This window comes from Nerophis lumbriciformis, linkage group LG01 (assembly GCF_033978685.3).
Source record: "Nerophis lumbriciformis linkage group LG01, RoL_Nlum_v2.1, whole genome shotgun sequence".
NCBI classification, from domain to species: domain Eukaryota; kingdom Metazoa; phylum Chordata; class Actinopteri; order Syngnathiformes; family Syngnathidae; genus Nerophis; species Nerophis lumbriciformis.
Genome location: NC_084548.2, coordinates 6,115,001 through 6,140,430, shown reverse-complemented (window position 1 = coordinate 6,140,430; position 25,430 = coordinate 6,115,001). Strand labels below are relative to the sequence as shown.

The following is a 25,430-nucleotide window of genomic DNA, read 5'->3' as shown; positions in this document are numbered from 1 at the left end:
CGTATAAGTAACTTTAACATTGTTAGAAATATACGCCACACTGTGAATCCACACCAAACAAGAATGACAAACACTTTTTGGGAGAACATCCGCACAGTAACACAACATAAACACAACAGAACAAATACCCAGAACCCTTTGCAGCACTAACTCTTCCGGTACGCTACAATATACACCCCCGCTACATCCAAACCCACACACACACACACACACACACACCTTGTAGCACAAGGGGGAAAAAACCTTTTTTTATTTTTTTATTAAATCAACATAAAAACACAATATATACACTATATATCAATGTATATCAATACAGTCTGCAGGGATACAGTCCGTAAGCACACATGATTGTATTTCTTTATTAAAAAAAAAAAATCGCTGACAGTTCATTGCTCCTGCCAAATGAATTGCACTGAGTGGAGCGGATCACCACTCCAAGATGGCGGCCCCATGTCTCGTCAGCGGCAGTAGGCAGTAGTGCTCGATGCTGCGTCTATTTATAAGATGTCTGGTTCTGAGTATAGACATCAACTACTTATACCGAAATCTTTTGACCAAGTTGTATTTAAAAAAACACAAACACATTCATAATGTGTAATGTATATATGTACCTCAAGTAGAAAGTTGAATGTACATATGAAAGCAACACAAGCATTATAAACAAAGTAATATGGCAGAAACAAAATAATACTATAAATAAGTAAAAATAAATGTGGAAAATTTAGCCACATGGCACCTGATGACCATAAGATGTAACTGCACTTTTTGTCCATATAGATAAAAATAGTGTTCATATATGAGGTCTAGTCTTACACATAGGACTGCAAAATAATAATTACGATTATTTTTATTAATATTGAAATCAGGATTATTCATTATGTTTGCTAAAACTGTTGGGGTGGGAACGCGATGCCATCATGTAATTTGTAATATCAAATAAAAATGCTCGTGATAAATGTTTTATATATTTAAAGACAAATATTTCTGTTTTTGTTCATCAATAGTATCAGCATGTCAGATTTTGTATTACATGATGCCTTTATCTCTATTTTTTATTTTTTATAGAGTGGGGTATTGTTTATTATGTACCTTTTACATGTACTAATGTGTGTACATGTACATGCTGTATCTGGACAGATCCATTGAGAGTTTGAGCAGAAATGTGTCGTATAGGTATTAATTATACACCAAAAAACATTAACAAAATGCTATGTCACATGTATGGTTATTAAAGTAATTACTTTGTGGAACGGAAAAAATGTAATGTAAAAAAACAAAACATGGTGTTTACTTTTTGATATCAATATAAAACACAAAGCACTTTGGCTAATGAAAATAAAGTCTAATAAACAAGTAGTGTTCTTCTCCAACAACCATGTACTTCAGTGCAACAGTTTGGCCAACAAAAATAAACTTGAGTGATACCTCTTCTACTGTAGTAAAGCCTTTGGATCTACTTTTACCTTTTAACAGTTGTTGTCTAGGGTTTGGTATGTTTATGTAAATACTCCTTTTTATAATGGGCTTATCCACTATATCACCGAAAAAAAATTTTCCTTCGTTTGAACACAATTAGCTATGGCATAGAAACAGCCTCATTGTTCCTATTGTGCATGTTGACCATAAAAGTCTAACTATGCTTTATTTATTTAAGTATGTCATTCAGGTTAAGCACACCTTTTAAACACATCCCATTTAAGCCAGCATTTTATTATATATTCTCAAGGAACAATATTATTTAAAGCCAAATTGAATACACTGAAGAGTATTCAGGCTGTGTACAGTTCATATTGCAGTATATTCGCTTTCCTTGGAAAGTAAGATAAAGCCATTATGCCTGAATAGCTGGCAACATAAGTCCACCTCATGTCCAAAATGTGTCCTTGGTGTGATACCGACCGCTGCCTCTAATCCTCTTGGGGATGTAAGATATACTGTAATCAAATGATTGCTTAGATGGGGGGTATACTCTTGTGGGATACTATAATTGTATGCAGTAAATATCCATATGTGGAGCCTACTGTACTAAATATCTGCTTTCTTGCAGGACAATATGGTCAAGTCTAACATCGATAAGAAATTCTCCGCACACTATGATGCTGTGGAGGCAGAGTTGAAGTCAAGCACTGTTGGTAAGCAAATCTTGTGGAAACGCTCCCAAAAATTGGTGCCGCTACTAGTTACATTACATATTAGATGTTGTAAACAGTACATTGTTCAGGAGGTATGTATGGAGTTTTTCTTCACTAATTTGTTAACTCTGAACACCTTGATTAGGTCTGGTGACACTGAATGATATGAAGGCCAAGCAGGAGGCTCTTGTGAAGGAGCGTGAGAAGCAACTGGCAAAGAAGGAGCAGTCCAAGGAGCTCCAGCTGTAAGCAAACAAACAATATCCTTATTCATGTCCTATCCTTCTAAAATAATCACAACCATAGAATTTAGCAAACCGCTTCTTTGTACTTGCTTCTACCTGCAATTACATTTCAAAGTGTTTCTAATATTTTTTTAACCGTACCTTGCCTTACCTTATCTGCTTTACAAGGGGGACTAAATATCAGAAACATTCTTTAGTATTTTACAACCGCTGTTCTATTGGTGGGTTGCATATGACGTCACGTCCGGCGGTCAAGCCAGCGTCTGTTCCTAATGGGTACTAGGCGCCAATTAGCCTTTCTCAAAGAAAATATATACCGTATTTTTCGGACTATAAGTCGCAGTTTTTTTCATAGTTTGGCCGGGGGTGCGACTTATACTCAGGAGCGACTTATGTGTGAAATTATTAACGCATTACCATAAAATATCAAATAATATTATTTAGCTCATTCACGTAAGAGACTAGACGTATAAGATTTCATCGGATTTAGCGGTTAGGAGTGACAGATTGTTTGGTAAACGTATAGCATGTTCTATATGTTATAGTTATTTAAATGACTCTTACCATAATATGTTACGTAAACATACCAGCAGTGACGTGCGGTGAGGTTCATGACTGGTGAGGCACTGACTTCATCACAGTCAGATTTACAAACATATGAACCCTAAAGAGTATCTTATTCACCATTTGATTGGCAGCAGTTAACGGGTTATGTTTAAAAGCTCATACCAGCATTATTCCCTGCTTGGCACTCAGCATCAAGGGTTGGAATTGGGGGTTAAATCACCAACAATTATTCCCGGGCGCGGCGCCGCTGCTGCCCACTGCTCCCCTCACATCCCAGGGGGTGATCAAGGGGATGGGTCAAATGCAGAGGACAAATTTCACCACACCGAGTGTGTGTGACAATCATTGGTACTTTAACTCATTGGCGTTGTTAGGCCAATTTTAGGGGGGCTCAAGCCCCCCTGAAATATTCTTAAGCCCCCCTAAATATAATAATGGGGCGGCATGGCGTAGTGGGTAGAGCAACCGTGCCAGAAACCTGAGGGTTGCAGGTTCGCTCCCCGCCTCTTACCATCCAAAAATCGCTGCCGTTGTGTCCTTGGGCGGGACACTTCACCCTTTGCCCCCGGTGCCACTCACACCGGTGAATTGAATGATGAATGATAGGTGGTGGTCGGAGGGGCCGTTGGCGCAAATTGCAGCCACGCTTCTGTCAGTCTACCCCAGGGCAGCTGTGGCTATGAAAGTAGCTTACCACCACCAGGTGTGAACGATTGATGGGTTCTACATGTAAAGCGACTTTGGGTACTTAGAAAAGCGCTATATAAATCCCAGTTATTATTATATTATTATTAAATAATTTGGTGGTTTTTTTTGTTTGTTTTTTACAAATAAATGCCGACATATTCATTATAAAGTGGCCCAAATATGAGTTTAAATAAATAATCATATAACCTGTTATTATTCACTCAGTTTCCCCTCACTTCGTAGCGTAAGGTAGAGAGCCCCTTTCGTGCGTCGGTATCCAATCCATTCCACTTGTTCATATAGAAAATGCCCACATCACTCAAATTCCAGCCCGCATTTTCTCTGCGACCTTGCTTGCGGTCCTGCAGGTGTACGAAGCACATTATCTTCCTCTGCACAAAACCTTGTGTGTGCAATTGTAAATCATTTATTTTTTAAGTGTTGTGTTTCTTGTAGAATCTATATAAAGTAATATACATTAGCCTATTGTTAAAATAATGAAAGAAACATCATTAAATATATTTGTTTTATTGTATTGTTACATTAATAGCTGTTTTATTATTATAGGATGGCTTGTTAAACATTTAATAGGATTTTCAGAGGGAGGAAAAACCAAGACATTTAATATAAAATGTAAAATGAATAAATACATAAAAAGAAAAAGAAAATATATGGTTAAAAGCCATCGTCCCGGGGAGCATTTCATTTCGTCCCGTGCATTTAAAAAAAAAAAAAAAATAATAACAATGAATAATTTCTAAATCTTTGTTAGCCGTTTGTGAAGTTTTGTGCTCGTGCGTAACATTCGCTCGCATCCTGTGCATCTCCTGGGGGCAAAGCCCCCCCTGTCCTTAAAAGCTAGTGACGCCCCTGCTTTAACTTAACTTTAACTTTACACATACAAACTGTAGCACACAAAAAAGCACATTTAATAAAAAAAACGTTATTATGGTCTTACCTTTACTTATAAGTGCGGGAACAGTGGTGTTCGTGTTGGAGGAGTTGTGAATGAATGAAATATGAAATCAGTGCTGCAGTCTGCAGGTGTACCTAATGTTGTGTCCTTGCAGTCGTTCACGGCTCCTCCGGCGCGAGCAATGTTGTTTTTGCACTTTTTGGCTTCTTGTTAAGTGACTTTTTTTGGGTGGATTCGGTCTTGCACGTGGAGGGTTTGGGTGTGGGCTTTGGTTGGTGTGGTGCTCTCGTCGGGGGGTGCAGTCTGCGGCGAAGGTGCCTTAACCAGCACCAGGAGGCGGGGTTATGCGAGCCTCAGCCAGTGCGTACTTCGCAGCAGTTTTATGATCGCTCAGCACAAGAAATACTTTACACACATACAGTTGTTGACAAAATACACTGTACATTATATACCTCAGCTAACTAAACTATGGAAATGTATAATATAATTCATATAGCAATACGGTGAGGCCCCGCCTCACCTGCCTCTAGTGACCGCACGTCACTGCATACCAGGCACGTTCTCAGTTGGTTATTTATGCCTCATATAACGTACACTTATTCAGCCTGTTGTTCACTATTCTTTATTTATTCTAAATTGCCTTTCAAATGTCTATTCTTGGTGTTGGCTTTTATCAAATAAATGTCAAAGTTATGCATTTCCGGCCGGTGCGACTTATACTCCGGAGCGACTTATACTCCGAAAAATACGTTACTTGTGTTGTTTCCGGCTGTACGAACCAGTCAAATCGCGAAAAGGATAAACGTTTCTTCAGAGTTCCTCGAGAAGTAATCAAGAAGCGCGGAAGTCTGAAAGATCTTACGAAATGGCGACGAGAAAAGAAGCACGCACTCCAGTCCAAGGGAGCAGAGGCAAAGACTGCACACATTTACAGTGGTCACTTCGTTAAAGGTTTGTTTGATATACTTTTAACGTTTAGTGTTTCCCATTTAGGTACTATCTTAATACATTTGTATTTCTTAAAACACACTTTTGCTACGGGTGTTTCGTAAAGCACCAACTCGGCAAGTCTAAATGAAATAAGGCAAATGTGAGTGAAACCTAAAAGAGTTAATTAAGTTTTTACCAATGGCAGCAATCATAAATAAAGCTTTTAGCATATACACAACATTGAAGTCTAAAGTTATATTTTGATAAAGACGGGGGATAACACGCATCCTCAAACATGGCTGTAGATGTGAAGTTAAATCATGAAATGCAACTTTACCCAATCAAAAACTATGCCTATTTATCCAGGATAGTCTTTATACCAATTTCCTTGACCCAGACACACACAAAGAAGTTGTGGACCGCCATGCTTTTCCAAATGTTCATCTGTTTTGTCGTGTCGAATGATGTCGGGAGCACACGATAGTTCGACATGTCTGGTAACGCGACCGACGGATAATCCTAGATATCACTCAACAAATATTTTTTGATTAATATAGGGATAGATTCCGTTGCATAGTTTGATTTTTTGGTCGTATCTGCTTTTTGTAGGAAGATCTAGGCCCTTTGCGTACTCAGATAATTTGCACGCTGCTTGCTGCACAACAGCCATCTTGGCTTTGTTGACCACCGCTGTTTTTCACTTTCGGGAAGAAGTCACGAGTCGGAATATAAGCAATACTGCTGCAAAGTACAAAATGTGTCACTATTATTAAATGAGTCCGCGGCCATTTATACACTCAGTCGTTTATTAAAGATGATTCTTCAATGGGTATAAATTAGGGCAGTGAATCTTTGAGCACCACGCGATTCAATACAGAATCGATTCTTGATTTTTTTATTAACATTGGATGTCAGTCCTATGATTCTCTACATTCCTCTGATCCATTTCTATATTACTAAAAGGAAAACTGTTTTTGTTTAATGAAGTGCTTCCCAAACATTTAATAAAGTGAAATACAAATATGGCAGCACGAGAAGTATAACATTTTCTAAAGTAAATCTGTACAAATGCATTTTTGCTAAATAATGTTCATGATATTGTATGTATCTTATACATTTTCACGAAAAAAAGTTGAATTGATCCTTTGTACAGCATTTATTAAATCACTCGCATATTTACATTTGTAAACCCAAAACATTATTCAAGATGTTTAGTTGTTTTTATTTAATCAACTTTATCAATAACAACATGATTATTGTTAATGTTAAGTTAAGTTAAAATACCAATAATTGTCACACACACACACTAGGCATACTTGCCAACCCTCCCGGATTTTCCGGGAGACTCCCGAAATTCAGCGCCTCTCCCGAAAACCTCCCGGGACAAATTTTCTCCCGAAATTCAGGCGGACTGAGGTCCTCCACAATATAAAAAAGCGGCCAATGACGTTATAGCTGTAGAATGATGGAGGGCGAGTTCTTGGTTTCTTATATGGGTTTATTGTTAGGCAGTTTCATTAACGTCCTCCCAGCGCGGCAACAACACACAACAACAGCAGTCACTTTTTTGTATACCGTAAAGCAGTTCGTCTGCCGTAAACAGCAATGTTGTGACACTCTTAAACAGGACAATACTGCCATCTAGTGCATTTGATGAAAGCACGTTTGTGCGTGCCACACAGCAATGCATCAGAGAGGGTGTTCAGCATGGTTCGAAAAATAGTGACAGAGAATAGAACAAGGATGGACAATTCAACCCTTAACTCAACAATGAGTAGATGAGTGTTATGTGTGTGTATATGTGTAAATAAATGAACACTGAAATTCAAGTATTTATTTTATATATATATATATATATATATATATATATATAATAAAATAAATATATATATATATATATATATATATATATATATATATATATAATTCGCTGAACGTCAAGTATTTCTTATATATATATATATACATATATATATATATATACACCGGTGTGTATATATATATATATATATATATATATATATATATACATATGAAATATTTGACTTGGTGAATTCTAGCTGTAAATATACCCCTCCCCTTTTAGCAACGCCCCCAAAGAATTAGTGGAATTCACATTCGGTACAGCTTTTTATCACGTCTACTCGGTAGTTACAAATAAACAAACGTACAACACACAACAAAAAGGCATTCCAGTTAGTTTGTTGCATAATTAGTCTGAAGTTTTATTGAGTGTCTTTATGGCAGAGGGGATGAAACTGTTGGTGAATCTTGTGGACTTGGCTGGCAATGATCTGTAGCGCCTCCCTGAGGACATGAGGGTAAACAGCAGGTGTAGTGGATGTGAGGTGTCAGAGATGATCTTATGGGCTCTTTGAGTAATGCAGTGTTGGTTCAGTGTGTCTATGGAAGGAAGGGGTTGCGGATGGATTTATCAATGACGCGCTGAAGTTTTTTGTTTGAATGTGAGTCCAAATTACCAAACCAAACAGTTACTGAGAATGTGAGTATGGTTTGGATGATTGAAGTGAAGAACTGTCGGCGGAGGTTGGGTCTGACTTTTAATTTTCTAAGCTAGCGAATGAAAAATAGCTCTTGATTTGCTTTTTTGTAAATGTGATCTGAGCGGAGTTTCCATTTAAGTGAGTTGGATGTGTGAGTGCCCAGGAATTTGAAAGAGTCTGTTGATAGAGATGGGTTCGGAAGCGATGCACAGGGGGGATTTTAATGTGGGGTTACTGTTACGGGTGAAGTTGTTAATGAGTTCCTGAGTTTTAGCTGTATTGAGTTAGTTTGTTGTCTTGGCACCAGTTTACTGTTTGAGCTATTTGGTGACGGTATTGTTGTCTGTTATTAGTCTAATTATGGTAGCATCATCGGCATACTTGATCATGGAGACTAAGTTGTGGGTGCAGGTGAGGTTTTTTGTGTACAGAGAGAAAAGCTGTGGAGGCAGAACACAGCTCTGGGGGGCCCCAGTATTAAGGGTTAGAGGTCCAGATAGGAGACCGCCCACCCTGACTCTCTGCCCTTGAGGAGAGGAAATTATAAATCTTGTGGCATATCGTAGTTTGAATCTTAATTTCTAGGATTTTATTTAGGAGATTTAGGGGATATTAGAGACCAGCGTGGGATCAGGGATTCCAAAATGTGCCCCCCTGGCAATTTGCAGCTTGTGACTATTTATTTTTTGGCCGGCTGTTCATTGTAGAAAGTTTAAAATAAAAAAACTTTTGGGAAAAAAAAATTGAAAATGGAAAAATAAACATTAAATGGTGTAATATAATGACAAAAAGCTAAATCTTGACACAAATAACCTAAATGTATGTAATGTCTGTCTTTTTTAAAGCATTTTTAGAAAGTGAAAAATATCACAATAGGCCCCCACAGCCTTCGGTTAATCAGTATGTGGCCCTTGGTGTGGCTGTGGGGGGGTGTATTTGGACACTCCGTTATTGGCTTATGCACGTGTACCTAGTTCTATGGCCAGTGAGTTTGTCAAGGTAATCATCACACATTCCTTGCAGCAAGCTGGAGAAGCAGAAGGAGAAGAAGAGGAAAGAAGAACAGAAGAGGAAAATTGCCAGTTTGTCATTTAATCCGGAAATCGACGGTGAAGAAGAAGAAGAAGAGGAGGAGGAGGAGGAAGAAGAGGAGGAAGAAGAGGATTGTGAGTACTCTATATGCAGTAATTACAAGTTGTATATGACAAAGTCATTGGATCATATCTTTGCTCACAGATGTTCCTGTAAAGAAGAAGAAGCTTGGAAAGAATCCAGATGTAGACACAAGTTTTCTTCCTGATCGAGACAGAGAGGTGTGTACCATTGACTTTATGTAAACCAATATATATTCTGGAGTAGGGATGTCCCGATCCGATATTTGGATCGGATCGGCTGCCGATATTTGCCAAAAATTGCGTATCGGCAAGGCACGGGAAAATGCCGATCCAGATCCAGTTTAAAAAAACTCCGGTCCGTGTTTTCCAACGCACCAATTCAAATAATACATTCCACTTTTCTGCTGCTCCGTTATTTCCATTCCGCATTTTCCAGCACACCTTCAACACATCCACACGTCTGTGGATTCTCACGCAGTTGCTTTTAGCTGCTGGCATTACACGACAGGCTCTTCTCACTCTTTCCTGTGTCTCCCTCTCACAGACAGCAAGTGCACCTTCTTACACACGTCACATACTGTCACGTCATACGTCACATACTGTCACGTCATACGTCACATACGTATACGTCCTCCCCGAGCAGAGAGGTAGCAGCATGGCTAACGTTAGCTGTGATGGTAGCGCAGCCGTGTGAGCAACGTTTCCTCTAAGGTGCACGCCTGTGCAATTGCGCACTGTTATAACGTCCTCTGCGCATAGCAAATCTATGCCACGCACAAAATCAAATAAAAAAATAAGCGCATAACAATTTTCGACACACGGACACGACAGAGAAAACTTTTTTCGTCATCATTGTTCAAATATTGTGACGTCTGTCGAGACGCTTATCTCCATTCGGTGCCACACGTCCACACCATCAAAATGCCGAGGCAAAAATTTCCACATCAACACCGTATGAAAAAATTAGTGATTTTTTTAGTTGTGATTTCCTTCTCTGCATGAAAGTTTAAAAGTAGCATATATTAATGCAGTATGAAGAAGAATGTTTTAATGTAGACATGCAAGCCTTGAAAGAAAATTTTGAAAATCAAGACTACATTTCCTGCAAATGGGTGCATTTCTACCCTATATTTTAACTTTAGATTTATTCTCATATCAAACTCTTTTGGCTGTCTTTTTGACATTTACATCCGGCGCCCCCCTCCACACCCTGGATTATAAATAATGTAAATAATTCAATGTGATTATCTTGTGTGATGACTGTATTATGATGATAGTATATATCTGATAGTATATATCTGTATCATGAATCAATTTAAGTGGACCCCGACTTAAACAAGTTGAAAAACTTATTGGGGTGTTACCATTTAGTGGTCAATTGTACGGAATATGTACTTCACTGTGCAACCTACTAATAAAAGTCTCAATCAATCAATCAAAACACATAGAATCATCATACTGCTGTGATTATATGCATCAAGTGTTCATTCAGGGCTCAGGCAAAATATCGAGATATATAGCAATAAGGCCTTAAAATATCGCAATATTAAAAAAAGGCCATATCGCCCAGCCCTAGTTCAATGATGCCATTTCTGTTTGTCATGTATAATTTTGTCTATTTTGTGTTTATCCTTGAATAAACAGGTCAGTTTCTTGTTACCAACCATTGTGTATTATTCAAACTCCCCTAATTCAGCTGGCTAGTTGTTATCAAGAGTACTAAAACCCTTTTCATCATGATTCTGACAACTAAGTAGGCTAAATAACTTTAAACTTTAATACATGCTTGGATAGGCCAGTATCGGTCAGTATCGGTCAGTATCGGTATCGGATCGGAAATGCAAAAACAATATCGGTATCGGATCGGAAGTGCAAAAACCTGGATCGGGACATCCCTATTCTGGAGCATCTGTATCTACTTTGTTTAGATTATTACCAGGGGTGGGTACCGAATGTGTTACTTTTACAAACATTTACAAAATCAAAAAGTTACATATTTTGATGCCTTTTTTGCACGGGACGTCACGTTCGGTTACCAAATCAGCACCGGCACGAGCACTTGATGGCCAAAACAGTCACGCCGGTCTTTAGGTATTGTTGCCATTTTTAATGCCAAAGACGCAAGCATGGCCTGATAGAAAGCTCTCAAAAGTAAGGCTTTTCGAAATGCACCAGCTCAATGTTAATTTCCATTAGATATACCGCATACATGCTAGTGATTAGCATTACTGATTTTACATGGCGATTTCAACACCTCCAAATTCGGTAATCAAAACTACAACTAAGAAGCACGTTGCAATCAACAGCTTAAACCGTTACAATTACACAGCTGGTGCGTTATAAGTACAATAGTTACAGGCCATATAGCACTGTGGGATTATTTTGATGCGTTCAGGAGTCTTACGGCCTGAGGGAAGACGCTGTAGGAGGTTCTGCTACGGAGGCTGCGGAACCTCTTTCTAGAGTCCAGCAGTGAAAACAGTCCTTGGTGGGGGTATATTGTGATGTATATTGGGATATACATTGCAACCTCTTGCGACAATGATGTATATCACAATATATTCTTCGGCATAACCCCCTGAGAACCAGCGTTTTATGAAGAGGAAATTTGTTGTTGGTCGAGCTCTTTTGCCAAAGTTATTCATTTTGGAAAAAAAACTTAGCTCTGTAATAGGGATGTCCCGATCCAGGTTTTTGCACTTCCGATCCGATACCGATACTGACCGATACCGATACTGGCCTATCCGAGCATGTATTAAAGTTTAAAGTTATTTAGCCTACTTAGTTGTCAGAATCATGTTGAAAAGGGTTTTAGTACTCTTGATAACAACTAGCCAGCTGAATTAGGGGAGTTTGAATAATACACAATGGTTGGTAACAAGAAACTGACGTGTTTATTCAAGGATAAACACAAAATAGACAAAATTAAACATGACAAACAGAAATGGCATCATTGAACTAGGGCTGGGCGATATGGCCTTTTTTTAATATTGCGATATTTTAAGGCCATATTGCGATACACGATATATATCTCGATATTTTGCCTTAGCCTTGAATGAACACTTGATGCATATAATCACAGCAGTATGATGATTCTATGTGTTTTGATTGATTGATTGAGACTTTTATTAGTAGGTTGCACAGTGAAGTACATATTCCGTACAATTGACCACTAAATGGTAACACCCCAATAAGTTTTTCAACTTGTTTAAGTCGGGGTCCACTTAAATTGATTCATGATACAGATATATACTATCAGATATATACTATCATCATAATACAGTCATCACACAAGATAATCACATTGAATTATTTACATTATTTATAATCCAGGGTGTGGAGGGGGGCGCCGGATGTAAGTGTCAGAAAGACAGCCAAAAGAGTTTGATATGAGAATAAATCTAAAGTTAAAATATAGGGTAGAAATGCACCCATTTGCAGGAAATGTAGTCTTGTTTTTCAAAATGTTCTTTCAAGGCTTGCATGTCTACATGAAAACATTCTTCTTCATACTGCATTAATATATTCTACTTTTAAACTTTCATGCAGAGAAGGAAATCACAACTAAAAAACTCACTAATTTTTTCATACGGTGTTGATGTGGACATTTTTGCTCGGCATTTTGATGGTGTGGACGTGTGGCACCGAATGGAGATCAGCGTCTCGACAGACGTTACAATATTTGAACAATGATGACGAAAACTGTTTTCTCTGTCGTGTCCGTGAGTCGAAAATTGTTATGCGCTTATTTTTTTATTTGATTTTGTGCGTGGCATATAATTGCTATGCGCAGAGGACGCTTGAGCAGTGCGCAATTGCGCAGGCGCGCACCTTAAGAGGGAACGTTGGTCACACGACTGCGCTAGCATCCCAGCTAACGTTAGCCATGCTGCTACCTCTCTGCTGGGAGAGGGCGTATACGTATGTGACGTATGACGTGACAGTATGTGATGTATGACGTGACAGTATGTGACGTGTGTAAGAAGGTGCGCTTGCTGTCTGTGAGAGGGAGACATAGAAAAGAGTGAGAAGAGCCTGTCGTGTAATGCCAGCAGCTAAAAGCAACTGCGTGAGGATCCACAGACCTGTGGATGTGTTGCAGGTGTGCTGGAAAATGCGGAACGGAAATTAGGTAGCAGCAGAAAAGTGGAATGTATTATTTAAATCGGTGCGTTGGAAAACACGGACCGGAGTATTTTTAAACTGGATCTGGATCGGCATTTTCCCATGCCTTGCCAATACGCAATTTTTGGCAAATATCGGCAGCCGATCCGATCCAAATATCGGATCGGGACATCCCTACTCTGTAATGCAGCATATTAATGTCCACTGCAGAGGGTGCTGGTTCTCAGAAGATACACATGATAATAGAACCATTTTACAACAGGCCATATAGGACTTTTAGAAAATGTTAAAATGTATTTATTGTGAGAACTGTGTTGCTGATCAATTTAAATTCAGGAAAATTTAAGCACCATCAGACTTAAAAGGAAAACAAATCAAGTTTTTGGAATTTTTTTCTTTTTTGCAAATATTATTTGAATCTCACAGGCACGACAAACTGCTATTTGTAGTCCATGATTGTGACTCTGCGCGATGCCTCATTTTGATAAAACAAATCAGCACAAATTGTTTTATTAATTTTTGTTTTGTATTTTTAAGTGTTTTATATATTGGGTTTCTGAGTTAATGTTGCTTATCAATTGGAATGTATTATTTGTTGAGTTTATTTAATTAGATTTTACTTTTAACGTAACATAATTGAGAAGCACTGCTTTAGAGAAATACATTAGTCAAGTGTAGCATACAGATACTTCAAATAAAAACAGATTGCACAAAACAACCACCAACTTTTGGTGCTGTACATTTTTTATTTAGAGCAATTGTTTTTTAAAATAAAGCAAATACTTCAAGAATAAGGCACACTTTCAGGCCGATGAATCTATTGCATCTGGACTGTTAAGATTCTTAGAAAACATTCTACCTCTCACCTATTTAATCAGTTAATGCTTAAACACTAAATAGGACAGCTCCAGTCTAAGGAAATGGTGCAGGATTAAAAAAACTCTTGAATGGTTTGACTCTTGTTTGGCCTCCGGCCCTCATTTGATTGTTGACAATTTTTTTGCGTGCTGTGAGAATTTTAAACTTTACCAAAACACATAGACTGTCCAAAGTTGCTGTTAGACTTTGGCAGCAACTCTTTATAGACTTGAAAATCCGAGGATAGCAGGGATTGACAAAAGCTCTGCATCAGCCAGACATATGGTTAGACTGTCCGCCCTGAGATCAGTAGGTCGTGAGTTCAAACCCCGGCCGAGTCATACCAAAGACTATAAAAATGGGACCCATTACCTCCCTGCTTGGCACTCAGCATCAAGGGTTGGAATTGGGGGTTAAATCACCAAAAATGATTCCCGGGCACGGCCACCGCTGCTGCCCACTGCTCCCCTCACCTCCCAGGGGGTGATCAAGGGTGATGGGTCAAATGCAGAGAATAATTTCGCCACACCTAATGTGTGTGTGACAATCATTGGTACTTTACCTTTTTAACTTTAACATATTGGCATTTTATTAATGGCACATGACCAATTTTGGAGATCAGGTAAATTAAAAAAATTCAGATATGACATGTGCCTCTGTCAATTTTTGTTTATGAACTTTGGTGCCTTTGGGTTCAGGAGGAGGAGAATCGACTGCGAGAAGAGCTCAGGCAGGAGTGGGAGCTCAAACAGGAGAAGATCAAGAGTGAGTGTCAAACACACACATAGATTAACTTGTCACATACTAGTAATGCTTCTAAACCTGTGAGTTTTCAGACGAGGAGATCGAGATTACCTTCAGCTACTGGGATGGATCCGGCCATCGAAAGACTGTCAAGGTCAGGAGAGGCTCATATTTAAAGAAAAGTTGTGAAAATGTCTCATCAGAATTGTTCACGCCATCTTTATGTGCGTTTCTCTCAGATGAAGAAAGGCAACACCATGCAGAATTTTCTGCAGAAGGCCCTAGAAGTCCTAAGAAAGGACTTCAGTGAACTCAGGTCAGATCACAGACATTTTAGCCAGGGTTAATGGTTTATGTTTTCTGACAATTGTTCAGAAAGAGTATAAAGTAGGTTCTGGTGACACCTAGTGGTGAAGTGGCCATCTGCAAGCTGTTAGCTCAGTCCCTCTAGAATTTTGCTGCCTAAAATTGGCTGTATACGCGGCACCTTAAAAGTTATGTTTTGAGGCTTTTTTTTTTTCATCCATCCATCCATCCATCTTCTTCCGCTTATCCGAGGTCGGGTCGCGGGGGCAGCAGCTTAAGCAGGGAAGCCCAGACTTCCGTCTCCCCAGCCACTTTGTCCAGCTCCTCCCGGGGGATCCCGAGGCGTTCCCAGGCCAGCCGAGAGAGATAGTCTTCCCAGCGTGTCCTGGGTCTTCCCCGTGGCCTCCTACCGGTCGGACGTGCCCGAAACACCTTCCTAGGGAGGCGTTCGGGTGGCATCCTGACCAGATGCCCGAACCACCTCATCTGGCTCCTCTCGATGTGGAGGAGCAGCGGCTTTACTTTGAGCTCCCCCCGGATGACAGAGCTTCTCACCCTATCTCTAAGGGAGAGCCCCGCCACCCGGCGGAGGAATCTCATTTCGGCTGCTTGTACCCGTGATCTTGTCCTTTCGGTCATGACCCAAAGCTCATGACCATAGGTGAGGATGGGAACGTAGATCGACCGGTAAATCGAGAGCTTTGCCTTCCGGCTCAGCTCCTTCTTCACCACAACGAATCGATACAGCGTCCGCATTACTGAAGACGCCGCACCGATCCGCCTGTCGATCTCACGATCCACTCTTCCCCCACTCGTGAACAAGACTCCGAGGTACTTGAACTCCTCCACTTGGGGCAAGATCTCCTCCCCAACCCGGAGATGGCACTCCACCCTTTTCCGGGAGAGAACCATGGACTCGGACTTGGAGGTGCTGATTCCCATCCCAGTCGCTTCACACTCGGCTGCGATCCAGTGAGAGCTGAAGATCTTGGCCGGAGGAAGCCATCAGGACCACATCATCTGCAAATAGCAGTGACCTAATCCTGCAGCCATCAAACCAGATCCCCTCAACGCCCTGACTGCGCCTAGAAATTCTGTCCATAAAGGTTATGAACAGAATCGGTGACAAAGGGCAGCCTTGGCGGAGTCCAACCCTCACTGGAAACGTGTCCGACTTACTGCCGGCAATGCGGACCAAGCTCTGACACTGATTATACAGGGAGCGAACTGCCACAATAAGACAGTCCGTTACCCCATACTCTCTGAGCACTCCCCACAGGACTTCCCGGGGTACACGGTCGAATGCCTTCTCCAAGTCCACAAAGCACATGTAGACTGGTTGGGCAAACTCCCATGCACCCTCAAGGACCCTGCCGAGAGTATAGAGCTGGTCCACAGTTCCACGACCAGGACGAAAACCACACTGTTCCTCCTGAATCCGAGGTTCGACTATCCGGCGTAGCCTCCTCTCCAGTACACCTGAATAGACCTTACCAGGAAGGCTGAGGAGTGTGATCCCACGATAGTTGGAACACACCCTCCGGTTCCCCTTCTTAAAGAGAGGAACCACCACCCCGGTCTGCCAATCCAGAGGTACCGCCCCCGATGTCCACGCGATGTTGCAGAGTCTTTTTTTTTTCAATAACTTTAATTCAGCTGGTCTGTTTTTTGAGATGCGTTAGTCGCTAGGTGTCTTGCCTGGTTTGAAGTGTACTGGAATGTTGTTCTGGTTGATAATTATTTTGAGCTTCCCAGATAGACCTGATACACAGAAAATGACAATGTTATTATGCCTGTCACTTTTTTTTTTTTCCATCCACTCTATTCTTGTTCTTCCTAGAACTGGATATACTTTTCACAAACAACCAGTTGGGGTAACCACAGGTTTTAAGGGCTGGTTGGATGTGGGAACATTATCAGCTCTGTGTTTTAGGGTTCTGCTCTAGTCAAAAAGTAGGTATTAACTAAGTATTGATCAGTATGTGTGGGTTTTTCCTCCCCAATGTGGACGTCACAGTCCAAAAAAAAGCAACTTACTGTCTTTGACATCCTTACGTGTGAACTTGATTTTTTTTGCGCTTGGTGAAGACTTCTGATTTTAACCCATTTGTCATCCTTTTATCTGAACCAATGACTTGGTGCTATTTTCTTAAAATAACTCATGGAGACCATGAAAAGTAGAGCTCTGGGCTCTTTTAAAGTAGAACTGCACTTTTTTTCCTATTGTTCACAATCATTATGAGGGACAAGAACACACAAGTCTATTGTTTAGTATTATAAATATGATTAAAAAAAACACTTGCAAGATGCGGCTAATGGGCGTCACCGTTGTAGCCCTTAAAGCCCTCTAAAACAACTTCAAAACCCTCCAACGTTTTGTAAACACTGCAAGTATGTAGCGGACTGTGCATTACCAAAGATTGTATACTGAGCAAAGATGATCTACCGCATGGTGATGTACATGCGGTACATTTGCAGTCAGTCATATCATCTTCTTTTTGTCACTTAAAAAAATACAGAGGACAAGACCTCAGTGTCCTCAATGGTAGTTACGGCCATGCTGGGCAATGCAGGACAACAATTGTGCCGTTTGATCAATAAAGAGTCGGGCCGATAGCAAATTTAGCTCGGCGAAACATTGACCCACAAATTATTGTCGGTAAACAATATCATAATTTTTTGAGACCAAATTAACCATTGATGTAATGATAGTTAATATTATCATATTATTATTTTTGTTGATAATATAAAATAATAAAAAATGTGTATCCTTTAAAATGCAATACACTTGTATTTCTCATACAGTTTAATATTGTAATTGAAATGTAAACTTTTAAATCTCCAAGTTAAACAATAACAATGAAATACACTTTCTCTCTTACCATAGTTTTGCACTTGCCTAAAAATTACAACCAAAAGCAATATAATATGATACATAACTGACAATCGAGTTAGGACCTTATTAAACAAATGTGCAGAGTAACGATATAAACACTACAATGTAAGCAGATGTATTAACAGCTCATATACAAAAAACACCTCAAGTCAGGCAGATTCCGAGCAAGGAAACACCAACATGACATGACAACATGAGAAATGTCTGTCAAACGTTAGCAGCATTTTTTGAAATGCTAGTTTTTAACTAACTGTATTAAATCAGTGGTTCTCAACCTTTTTTCAGTGATGTACCCCCTGTGAATTTTTTTTTAATTCAAGTACCCCCTAATCAGATTAAAGCATTTTTGGTTGAAAAAAAAGAGATAAAGAAGTAAAATACAGCACTATGTCATCAGTTTCTGATTTATTAAATTGTATAACAGTGCAAAATATTGCTCATTTGTAGTGGTCTTTCTTGAACTATTTGGAAAAAAAGATAGGTTTTTATTTATATCTATAAAGGATTTTTGAATTGTTGCTATTTTTAGAATATTTAAAAAAAATCTCACGTACCCCTTGGCATACCTTCAAGTACCCCCGGGGGTACGCGTACCCCCATTTGAGAACCACTGTATTAAATGACATCATGTCTTTGGTGATGTTGTGATTTGAACCGCACTTTCTGTGAGCGCACATCATTTTGGCTGTTGTGTTTGCCATGACCTCATTCACCAAACGCCTCAGGGAGTTTGGACTGCCGGGTGGGCGATGTTTTTAAAGTGGACGAACAGGTTTTGGCATTTGGCAAGCTGGCTTCTCAGTGTTGATAGGATCATCTTGTTCCAAAGCTAAGGTTTGATCTGAAATACTACCACACCGGCGGTGCGGTGGCATTTGGTTTTGTGATCTTTTTGTCCATGTTCGCGAATACATGTGTTGGTCACGAGCTAACTTGCTGCACTGTGTGATGCTAGTGGGCCAGCAGCCCTGCCTCGCCACACAATGACATAGACGCTTAATGAAGGCCAAGAGAATCCAACCCCTTCTTTTCATTCCCCTATGGCACAGCTGGTGAAACCGATGAAAAACCTGAATGCTCTTAAAGCCCATAAAGATGCATACATACGTGATTTATTGACGCTGGAAAACTTACAAACTTAATTTTAATTTATTGTTCTGTTAATTGACTCATCAAATATCGACCCAGGCCGATCTACACAAGAAACAGACATCAATTTGGATTAGACAGTTGATGTGCACATTTGACCAAGAGACAAATCCAACTGGCAAAAATGACGCTGATTGGCTAAAATGTGCAGAAATGTTGCGAGGATTGGACAAAGTTGCGAGGCCGTGCATAATTCACAGGGATTGGTTGAATTATCACGAATGTGATTTTTTTCTTTTTTTTCTTTTTTTCTTTTTTTCTTTTTTCTTTTATTTTTTTTCACGAATGTGATTTTGATCTGAGTGTGAAGCGACTGGGATGAGAATCAGTACCTCCAAGTCCGAGTCCATGGTTCTCGCCCGGAAAAGGGTGGAGTGCCTTCTCCGGGTTGGGGAGGAGATCTTGCCCCAAGTAGAGGAGTTCAAGTACCTTGGAGTCTTGTTCACGAGTGAGGGAAGAGTGGATCGTGAGATTGACAGGCGGATCGGTGCGGCGTCTTCAGTAATGCGGACGCTGTATCGATCCGTTGTGGTGAAGAAGGAGCTGAGCCGGAAGGCAAAGCTCTCAATTTACCGGTCGATCTACGTTCCCATCCTCACCTATGGTCATGAGCTTTGGGTTATGATCGAAAGGACAAGATCACGGGTACAAGCGGCCGAAATGAGTTTCCTCCGCCGGGTGGCGGGGCTCTCCCTTAGAGATAGGGTGAGAAGCTCTGCCATCCGGGAGGAGCTCAAAGTAAAGCCGCTGCTCCTCCACATCGAGAGGAGCCAGATGAGATGGTTTGGGCATCTGGTCAGGATGCCACCCGAACGCCTCCCTAGGGAGGTGTTTAGGGCACTTCCGACCGGTAGGAGGCCGCGGGGAAGACCCAGGACACGTTGGGAAGACTATGTCTCCCGGCTGGCCTGGGAACGCCTCGGGGTCCCACAGGAAGAGCTGGACAAAGTGGGTGGGGAGAGGGAAGTCTGGGCTTCCCTGCTTAGGCTGCTGCCCCCGCGACCCGACCTCGGATAAGTGGAAGAAGATGGATGGATGGATGGATTTTGATTTGATTTTTATTAAGGATCCCCATTAGCTGGTTGCCTCAACAACCCACTAGTCTTCCTGGGGTCCACAATTCAATACAATTACAAGTAAAAGCATATAATTATAACTACACAATACAGAAAAAAATAAAAGCATCAATAAGAAAACAAGCAAACAATTTACAGTCACAGAATAATAATTACCATATTAATATAACTACACAATATAAAACCAAACAAATCATCAACGAGCAAACTAATTTAAAGACTCAGATAAAATATTACTCTCTTTTTAAAAACCTGTTTACTTTCAATGCCAGTGAGAATTCGAGGCAGGTTATTCCAAAGCGATAAAAGATCTATAATTAAAAGATTTCCGCAAAGCATTCTTCCTGGGACGAGGGAGTACAAAATGTCACGTTGCAAGTTCCTGGAAAGACTGTAAAATGATTTCACTTGGCTTTATTTCTCTACTCGCTCCACGTACTTATTAATGAGGCAATTTAGGCTTCATAGTCGAAAGACATACTTCAGTTCAATTATAATGATGCAACCTTGCCGACTTTAATCACAAATTTGAGCAACCTTGAACATTGTTATTTTTAGATGCTAAAGTTAATTTGTTGTCCTTAAAGGTGTGACAGTGACAGAAACAAAAGAAAAGTGTGCATTTACCAAGTAGACCGTGTTGCTTTCTGTGCAGGTCCGCTGGCGTCGAGCAGCTGATGTACATCAAAGAAGATCTGATAATCCCACATGTGAGCACCACTGATTTAAAGTGGCTAACAAAACAAGATTTATTTGCTTAATTTTTTTTTTTTAATCAAACAAATGTCTCCTTATGCTTCTCCATTTAGCACCATAGCTTTTATGACTTCATTGTGACCAAAGCCAGAGGCAAATCGGGTAAGTCAGGAAGTGAATAGCCTAGGGATGTCCCGATCCGATATTTGGATCGGATCGGCTGCCGATATTTGCCAAAAATTGCGTATCGGCAAGGCATGGGAAAATGCCGATCCAGATCCAGTTTAAAAAAAAACTCTGGTCCGTGTTTTCCAACGAACCGATTTAAATAATACATTCCACTTTTCTGCTGCTCCGTAATTTCCGTTCCGCATTTTCCAGCACACCTTCAACACATCCACAATTCTCACGCAGTTGCTTTTAGCTGCTGGCATTACACGACAGGCTCTTCTCACTCTTTCCTGTGTCTCCCTCTCACAGACAGCAAGCGCACCTTCTTACACACGTCACATACTGTCACGTCATACGTCACATACTGTCACGTCATACGTCACATACGTATACGTCCTCCCCGAGCAGAGAGGTAGCAGCATGGCTAACGTTAGCTGTGATGCTAGCGCAACCTTGCGAGCAACGCTCCCTCTAAGGTGCGCGCTGCTCAAGCGTCCTCTGCGCATAGCAATTATATGCCACGCACAAAATCAAATAAAAAAATAAGCGCATAACAATTTTCGACACACGGACACGACAGAGACAACAGTTTTCGTCATCATTGTTCAAATATTGTGACGTCTGTCGAGACGCTTATCTCCATTCGGTGCCACACGTCCACACCATCAAAATGCTGAGGCAAAAATGTCCACATCAACACCGTATGAAAAAATTAGTGATTTTTTTAGTTGTGATTTCCTTCTCTGCGTGAAAGTTTAAAAGTAGCATATATTAATGCAGTATGAAGAAGAATGTTTTAATGTAGACATGCAAGCCTTGAAAGAACATTTTGAAAATCAAGACTACATTTCCTGCAAAAGGGTGCATTTCTACCCTATATTTTAACTTTAGATTTATTCTCATATCAAACTCTTTTGGCTGTCTTTTTGACACTTACATCAGGCGCCCCCCTCCACACCCTGGATTATAAATAATGTAAATAATTCAATGTGATTATCTTGTGTGATGACTGTATTATGATGATAGTATATATCTGATAGTATATATCTGTATCATGAATCAATTTAAGTGGACACCGACTTAAACAAGTTGATAAACTTATTGGGGTGTTACCATTTAGTGGTCAATTGTACGGAATATGTACTTCACTGTGCAACCTACTAATAAAAGTCTCAATCAATCAATCAAAACACATAGAATCATCATACTGCTGTGATTATATGCATCAAGTGTTCATTCAAGGCTGAGGCAAAATATCGAGATATATATTGTGTATCGCAATATGGCCTTAAAATATCGCAATATTAAAAAAAGGCCATATCGCCCAGCCCTAGTTCAATGATGCCATTTCTGTTTGTCATGTATAATTTTGTCTATTTTGTGTTTATCCTTGAATAAACAGGTCAGTTTCTTGTTACCAACCATTGTGTATTATTCAAACTCCCCTAATTCAGCTGGCTAGTTGTTATCAAGAGTACTAAAACCCTTTTCAACATGATTCTGACAACTAAGTAGGCTAAATAACTTTAAACTTTAATACATGCTCGGATAGGCCAGTATCGGTCGGTATCGGATCGGAAATGCAAAACCAATATCGGTATCGGATCGGAAGTGCAAAAACCTGGATCGGGACATCCCTAGAATAGCCTCATATTTGATTCTTAAGTCAAGCACATTTGATTCTTAAGTCAAGCACATTTGTTCCATATGCAATATATTTATCTGTACATTTGTGATTGGGATATCGGCCAACATAAATGCAGTTTAACCAGACAAGATTGGAACATAAGACAATTATACAACCTCCGAGGAATTTAGTTCCCTCTAACAATAAACACGCTTTTAGACTGTGGGTAGGAAAGAGGAAATGTGCACAGAGAAAGGCTCTAATTAAAAGGGTGTGACATAAAATGTTTATTTATTTCCATGTCAAAGTTGTGCAATGTTGTCACTTACAATTTTAAAAAGTCTTGAAATTGTTTATCTGGAGTTTGTGCACATGCAGGTTTTTACTTAACAAAGTGACTAGTTTTGAATTGTGTTAAGAAACTGTCAAAACATCACAGTGAGGCACTAAATAGTAATATGTTTTGGACCTACAGTAAGGCCTTACTAAAAAGTTTGACTCTTTGTCTTTGTCTCAGGTCCTCTCTTCAGCTTTGACGTCCATGATGACATCCGACTGGTCAATGACGCTACTGTAGAGAAAGATGAGGTAAGGACAAACGCTTCTGTTACGTAAATTAAGTTGTTTTTGGATCCGTCATAAATCCTTTATTAAGTGTGCAGGCTGTCGCTTAGGTCATGTTTTTTACATTCCTAATGCTTATACAAGTGTAAAAATAAGTCAATCATCTGGCAATAAAACTAAAAGTAAAGTAAAATTCAGCACTTTTCTCTGGATCTAGGGCGGGGGTCGGCAACCCGCGGCTCTAGAGCTCTTTAGCGCCGTCCTGGTGGCTCTCTGGAGCTTTTTCAAAAATGTATGAAAAATGGAAAAAGATGAGGGGAAAAAAATATATTTTTTGTTTTAGTATGGTTTCTGTAGGAGGACAAACATGACACAAACCTCCCTAATTGTTATAAATCACACTGTTTATATTAAACATGCCTCACTGATTCGAGTATTTGGCAAGCGCCGTTTTGTCCTACTAATTTTGGCGGTCCTTGAACTCACCGTAGTTTGTTTTCATGTACAACTTTCTCCGACTTTCTAGGACGTGTTTTATGCCACTTCTTTTTCTGTCTCAATTTGTCCACCAAACTTTTAACGTTGTGCGTGAATGCACAAAGGTGTGTTTTGTTGGTGTTATTGACTTGTGTGGAGTGCTAATCAGACATGTTTGGTCACTGCAAGCTAATCGATGCTAACATGCTATTTAGGCTAGCTATATGTACATATTGCATCATTATGCCTCATTTGTATGTATATTTGAGGTCATTTAGTTTCCTTTAAGTCCTCTTAATTCAATTTATAACTCAACACACTATCTGTATGTAAAATGGTTTTTCATTTATTGCGGCTCCAGACAGATTTGTTTTTGTATTTTTGGTCCAATATGGCTCTTTCAACATTTTGGGTTGCCGACCCCTGATCTAGGGCCTGATTTACTAAGATCCAATTACCACGTGCTAAACAGCGTGTGCAATTTATAAAATAACGTGTGCTATTAGCGGGCGTGTTGCGTGCAATCTACTAACCTTGCACGTCCTAATCATAACTGGCGCAGACCGCCTTATTTAAATGTTTTTGCGTTTACTACGTAGCTTTCACCATGGAGACACTCGATCGTTTACAGCACATCTATCTTATCATGCTACTACATATGGTGTTTTGCTATGTTTTTAAACAAGCAGCAGACATGTACCACTTTTTATGGGCATTTTAGGAGTAGTCATGAGGTGTGTAGGAGCCTAAATGCTGTTTAAGTTAATTTACATTTTATGGAAGGTGCTTTATGTTTATTCAGCCAAAAGGGGACTATTTAATTTATTTAAATAATACGAAAATGTATATATTGCATGCTTAGAATAATTATAAGGTACACTTTATATGTAATTATTACATTTGTCTGAATAATTTGATGATGTACTATTTTATACTGCTTTAATACAGTGAAGAATATGTAACTGTTTAATTGCATATATGGCGGAAGGATCTGTATGGTAATAAGGTTTTGGACACAATGTATTATGGGTAATGGCAGTCAGGTATGGTGGAATCGAGCCACACAGTTTTTTGACCTTACTCTTACTTTTTGTAACTCTTTGTTACTGTAACAAACTCACTTTATTTTGCCATTCGTTTGTTCCCACATCGTTATTGTTTTACGTTTTTGAAGGATTAAGTTGACAAGTAAACGATACAAAACGAAGAGGAGCGTCTGGAGTTTTGTTTGTTGTTGCCGCAGCAAGCTGGAGCAGGAGAAAGTGGAGGAGCGTTAAGCTAAGGCTTCATTAGGAAACTACAAGGTGCATCCACAATGAAACCCACTTTTTTTGTGTGCTGCAGATGCGTTAATGCGGAGAGGCTGAACTGACTGTGCTCAAGACACAAAAAAAGAATACTTCAAAAAGTTTTTTTCATATAGTAGATATGTTACCGGTAATACATCTTTTATGCGAAAAAACAAACACCACTAAAAGAACACTACAAGACACTAAAACGCACCCATTGAGTTTGTTTTAATCAGCCTATAAGTTATCCAGCAGCTATAAAATCATAAAAGGAAATTGCTAAATAGATATGTGTAAGGTAATATTTTTTTTTATTTCTGACGGTCCAAATATGTTGAAACGCACACGTAGGATGA

The 25,430-nt window shown here is 39.7% G+C and overlaps 1 protein-coding gene across 1 annotated transcript in view; it reads left to right on the top strand.

Moving 5' to 3' along the window:
- The window catches only part of fam50a (family with sequence similarity 50 member A), a 36,929-nt gene that overhangs the window by 3,534 nt on the left and 7,965 nt on the right, over positions 1-25,430 (top strand). The window contains exons 2-11 of the mRNA XM_061974086.1: positions 2,048-2,132; positions 2,278-2,377; positions 9,005-9,147; positions 9,218-9,294; positions 14,778-14,844; positions 14,916-14,977; positions 15,063-15,139; positions 20,906-20,960; positions 21,060-21,108; positions 23,262-23,332. Coding sequence (XP_061830070.1) covers positions 2,048-2,132; positions 2,278-2,377; positions 9,005-9,147; positions 9,218-9,294; positions 14,778-14,844; positions 14,916-14,977; positions 15,063-15,139; positions 20,906-20,960; positions 21,060-21,108; positions 23,262-23,332 — 786 coding nt within the window. The remainder of the gene's footprint in view (positions 1-2,047; positions 2,133-2,277; positions 2,378-9,004; positions 9,148-9,217; positions 9,295-14,777; positions 14,845-14,915; positions 14,978-15,062; positions 15,140-20,905; positions 20,961-21,059; positions 21,109-23,261; positions 23,333-25,430) is intronic.